Source organism: Mesitornis unicolor, unplaced genomic scaffold (genome assembly GCF_000695765.1).
Source record: "Mesitornis unicolor isolate BGI_N332 unplaced genomic scaffold, ASM69576v1 scaffold146, whole genome shotgun sequence".
NCBI classification, from domain to species: domain Eukaryota; kingdom Metazoa; phylum Chordata; class Aves; order Mesitornithiformes; family Mesitornithidae; genus Mesitornis; species Mesitornis unicolor.
The window spans coordinates 220,491-226,252 of NW_010192829.1; the positions used below are offsets into that span (position 1 = coordinate 220,491).

The following is a 5,762-nucleotide window of genomic DNA, read 5'->3' on the forward strand; positions in this document are numbered from 1 at the left end:
GTGTTTCAGACTCCCTGCAAGGATAAGACGACAAGACGACAAACCATTTACACATTTCATCAGAAACATTCTTAAATACACCACAAAGTCCTAACAGGTTCTCAGTCCAGGAGGTCAATTCCAACAGTGAAACTGCTTTTTCCTTCTGCTTAAGTCTACTGTCCAGAAAAGGATCCCAGCATGCCCTGCCCTGCCTCCTCCAAACAACTTACCGGAGAAAAAAGCTGCATGTTAAGGTTAGAAGACATGAAGGTGGGTTACAACCAGAACAGAACAGACTGGGAACCCTGCTTCTGGCACGTGAGCAACATTACACCACCTCAAAAAGCAAAGAGCACTAGAAATATCTGCCACAAATACTTAAACAAAAGAGAGAAGAAAAAACCCAACAGCAAAAAAACCCATGCCACCTTCCCTCATAACCGAAATGTCTCAGCAGATCTCTGCTTGCTATTAGAAACTAAGTCGTTAAGAGGCATGCACTTCAGTTGAAAAGTACAGAAAAGAAGTTTAGGTGAGTTTTCTACATCAAAAAGAGCCCGTAGTTCTGTTCAGGCTTATGAAGTAAAAAGATGTTAAACAAAATATGAACTCATTTGTTTGATTTCCTGCACCATTAAAATATGCTGACTCGATACACAAATCCTTCACTGCCAACACTGATGGGGGCGGGCACAATGGTGTGTGAAATCCCAGAATTATTAGTACAGGATGCTTAGCTTATATATTCTCTATTTCTACGTTTCCTGTAGAAAACAACTTAAACTAATGCTACCAGACCTTGTTTTACCACATACACGCAGCACAATGAAAACAGCCGCTATCACAAACTTCTGACACGCACTTTCTGATTCAATTTAGCAGTGCAAACAGAGATGATCGGGGGCACAGGAAAACCATTCCCTTGTATTTATTTATAAGCTCCTAAAACCATCCAGAAACTTAAGGTCTCTCAGTATTGCAGGTGTCTGAAAGGAGTTTACTGTCTTTAACATGTATTTTGCTATTTCTGGCTTTGTTGACTATGCACACTGATATGGCCTGAAAAAGGACGGTGGGAAGAAAGAAAAAGGTGAGAAATATTTCTGCCTCAAAGCTTCCTAGGTGTTCTGATCTTCATAAGAAAGGGCAGACGACAGATTCAAAGCACTTCACTAAGCAATAAACTGTACCAACAGAGTAAAAACTCACTATTAACAGCCGTACAGACAGTATTTCATAATAAAGCACATTCCAATTTATTTCTCATTAAAAGGAAAACAAACCCACACAAACGACCTCGTTGATACAAACCTGCACCTTTGTATCTCTTCAGATTGTATACCAACCTATTCCATTTCAACAGCCAGTTGAAAAGTATCAATGCAAACTGCAGGAAGACCAGAGAGCTAACAAAGTGAACTCAACAGCACCAAGGAGCTGATGCCTGAGGGACGTCAAGACTGTGGCTCTGACTGAAGCATATGGCATTAGGTATTTTAAGTATTAGGCAACCTGCCCCAGTTATTAAGGGCAAATACCTCAATGACTTCCTCTCTCTATATAAAGAGGCTTTAATGAAGGAAACCTTTTTGGTACTCCAAATCAGAGTTTCTCACTCAAACATTTAATTTTGAAAGACAAAATCCTGGTAGGTACATCCCAAAAACAAGCAAAAAAACCTCTGTCTGTCCCCATGGCCTCCTACTAGCCAAGTTTAAAAATGATTTTCACTAATTAACACTTCTGAAATACTGATTTTCATTACTGCTGAATACTCAAGAATTCAGACAATGCTTTATCAACATCTCAACAGGAAAAATTCTAAAACCCTACTCCCTTATTTTTGTTTCCTTGTTTCCAAAGGAAAATTGACCATATGTATTAACACTAGAAAGAGCCAGTACATTCAGAAATGAGACTACAAGTTCTTAAAACACTTACTGAAGGAGAGTAAAATCAGTTGGTATTTCTGGAGCTGCTATCATTTCTTTATCATCTTCTGGAACACCACTGTGTTAGAAAGATAATCAAAAACCAGTCTGAAGCACAAGCTTACTTTTCTTTCTTCCTTTGTAGTGGACAACTTCTGTAACAAAATAAAACAGATACAGTGACAATTTTTCCACATATAAAGGGGTAAAAATGTTAGAAACAGAAAACGTGAATCACACCCCCCTTCGCTTCCAACCAAGCTTCTTCCTGTTAAAACATTTTATATTTCTGACTCCTCCCATGATCTTACTACAAAGTACCTCCGGAAAATCTTAAAAGCATCACAGTCAAATAAAATACAGAAACGTTTGGCAAAAATGATTTTATTAATAGGATGAGCAAACTGGAATGGTTTCCATTAACACCTCGCAAGTAATAGCTTTTATTTCTAAGTCTATACTAGATTTAAGCTGGATCTGTAACCCCACGCACTGCAGAGCCCAGGTTTACCAAACCAAACCCAGATGTGATGTTCAATTGAAAGCACAGCACGTGTGCATTTAAGGACATTACGTACACCAACTTTGTATCTCTGGTTTGTAAACTTCCATGACATTCTCGACACAGACGAGCTCTTGCAACAAGGCCCTGTAACGTCGCTGGCTGTTTCACAACTCCGCCTTCCAGAGATGACACAGGCTCACAACAGTTCTAACGTGGTAAAACATTTGACAAGGCTAAGAAGAGCAAGGAAGGCAATACTGTCCACGTTATAAAGAAAAATATCAGAAATGGCATGGTATTTTATCAATACAATGTAAGATTGTGAAATACTTGCTTTTCAAATTAATTATAATACTGCCACCTACTAATAATTTTTATCTCATTTTCCTATGTTGAAGAGGGAAAAAACTCACTGGATGTTCCAAATGTGAGATTTAACTACACAAGCTGGAGTTTTCTATGTCAACTGTCTGCCCCAGGCTAATTTTTACACAGTTAAATTCAGACAGCACGATGTTCAGGTATTTTAAAGATACAATAGCAAGGAGAAAAACCTTCAAAGTCTGCTGACTCCACAGCTTGCTGGAGTCATTAGGTATCTGAGGGAAAAGTTTCATTTTAGCATGCTAAGCACATGTTGCTTAATGTTTGGGAGGTATGCTTCACAGACTGCATCTCAATTGAGCACGCAGATAGAGGCATTTTCCTGCAAGTGCTTGTTGTGAATGCTAGGGGCCACTGTAACTTCCAGAATTTAGAAAGCAGAAAGAAACCATAAACCCTGAACTTATTATGTTCTCTTTCTTCAAATTTCGTACAATTACATAAAAACAGAGAACCGGCGTGGAAAGAAATAGTGGCAAAAAGAGAGCAGGTTTGAATTAGGCTGGTGGATCTCAAGACAGTCTGCAACTCCTAAAGTGTGTTCCATCCAGAACAGGGTAGAAGCTTCCAAAACTGCTGCTGCAGAATGGCTGCAACCTCTGTCACCCCACTCCTTTCTTCTCCAAACCCACATGGGCACGACTGGGGTGGTTCGTCCTCTCCTGCTCCAGTTACACACCCTTTAGCAAACGGGCATTCACAAGGCAGGGCAACATCCCCTCCCCAGCCGTTTATCTGCATAGACTCTGCTGTTCAGTACCACTCGATTCAATTCCCAATAAAACGGGCAAATGTACCTCAATAATTTTCTCCCTGGATTATCAAGTCAGACTGGTTTGGCAGCAGAGCTGTGGAGCCAGTGTATGGGAAACACAAGACTGTGCAGCCATGAGTAAGGGAGGGAAGATTAAAACTTCCTTCTCCAGTGACAAGGAGCTATTTTACCATCCAGGCTGTCTGCAAAACTGTATGCTCAGTCGGTGACGTATCAAAATGCTCAGCAGTCTGTACTGTATAATTATAATTATTCTAAGAATATCAAGGTGAGGATTAAAAAAAAAAAAAATTGTTCTGAATCCTGTCAGCAACTTGAACCTGGAAAAATGCCACAGCACACTTGAGTGCCTTGATCACCACTTGGCAGGGGGAAGAAAAATGAAACAAGAAAGGGATTCAGCCACACAAGTCCTTTATGGTGCACGGTTGTGGGTCAACCCCCTACAACGTCAAGGTGCAAACTTCAAAAACCACACTGCTCGGTGTCAGGTTCAACCCGACCATCAACACGTGAACTAGGAAAAGTCAAGTAACACTGTTCAATGCTGAGAAGCAGTACATCTACGAGAGTGACAACCAGGATGCTTACACGTGTATTTTGTATTACGGCTCATTAATACTACCTATTTACAATATTTAAATTACTTATTCCATAAAATCTGAAAGTATGGAGAAACTAAGCAAGTTAACCGCTTGTTCAGAGAACAAAAACATTTTTAGCTGCCTTTATGAAAAATAAATCCACTGTCCTACCAGATTTTGCAAAAATTTCCAATAAAGTTTGTTACAAACACAGGAATATTTTAGCAAAAAAAAAAATAGTAACAAACCTGTGAAAAAGGATGGATACATGACTGAAGTGGATATTCTCTACATTTACATCAAACAAGTCACATAAATCACCTGACAAAACTGGCTGGCTGCAGTTTATACCAACTTGAGCTTCTTAACAGATCTGAACAACTTAGCACCAATAACAAAACATAAAAGAAAATGTGGCACTGTTTGCTCAGAATCACCTTACAAAATGAGAAAGAAAGAACGAGTTCTTGCTAGACACCAAGCTGTTAAAGATGTATGTTTTAAGAACTGTTCTTCTCGAAGGAAGAAGAAACTTGGCCCTCATGAATACAACTGTATACTGGTATTATGGAAAACAGCAGTTGCAGACGAATGCCTTGCCAGAACAGATGAGGTAAGGTTGTGAGCGATCTCCCACGTCAAGCTCAAACTCCGGCAGCCACCATAAAAACCCTTGCATTTGTCCCACTAAAGGGTAATTTTAAAAGATTTACATCCATCTAGAACATGACACAGACTTTTGATTCTCCAAGAGCCAGGTAAGTCTAGCCCAGCACGCCCTCTCTGGCAGCAGCCAACAGAAGCTGCCCAAGGAAGAACACGTTCGCTTTGTTCTCATTAGTGATGTTTTCCCTGAATACTTCCCCCGTATCCAGAAACAACGTGGGGATTTTTTCAGTCAGAGGCTGTCCCTGTGTTTTATAATCCCTTATCAGTATTTTTTTCCATTACTATTTCCAATTGCTATTTGAACTCATATTCAGTAGTATGGTATTCCACACAAGAACTCCCACAGCCCAACTCTGTACTGCCGAGAGGCACGCTCTTTCCTTTGAATTCATCACGTCCATTTTATCTGCTGTTCTCTTGTTTCGGTATGGGTGAAGATTGGCATTGGTCATTCCACATTACCCTTGACCTCAGGAAATGCCTTCTGGAAATTCAACACCACTGCCGGTCGTGTCTTCTCTGTGCACACACCAGATGACTCACTCAAAGCACCCATTCGAGAAGCCAATGAGAAGGGACAATGGTCTCTGTAAGGATCCTCTCAGCACATTTCAAATGGCACACCAAGCTCACCACAGAGCGGTCTGAAGACAGGAAAGTTACATTCTTGCAGATGTCTTTCTAAACAGTGAAAAATCTACCTTATCTATTAACTGTGCTCTAATAAGCACACTATTTTAATAAATTAAGTCTAAACTGAAGTGCGTCATAGAAAGCAGCTGCTCTTCAGTTTGTCAGTTCACAGAATTCCAACTTTAATTTCCCAAAGTAGCTCCTGAAATCTCCCAAGTACGTGAAAACTTTCAGAAGTCACTCAGCTTTGTGAAGTCATAATTAAATTATTAACCATAAAAAGAAAATGTATCCTGCTG

The 5,762-nt window shown here is 40.0% G+C and overlaps 1 protein-coding gene across 5 annotated transcripts in view; it reads right to left on the minus strand.

The window, feature by feature from the left end:
- The window catches only part of STAG2 (stromal antigen 2), a 41,673-nt gene extending 39,706 nt beyond the window's left edge, over positions 1 to 1,967 (minus strand). For all 5 annotated transcript variants that reach the window (XM_010187233.1, XM_010187232.1, XM_010187234.1 and 2 more), the window contains exon 1: positions 1,924 to 1,967. In XM_010187233.1, coding sequence (XP_010185535.1) covers positions 1,924 to 1,967 — 44 coding nt within the window. The remainder of the gene's footprint in view (positions 1 to 1,923) is intronic.
- Positions 1,968 to 5,762: the final 3,795 nt, after the last annotated feature.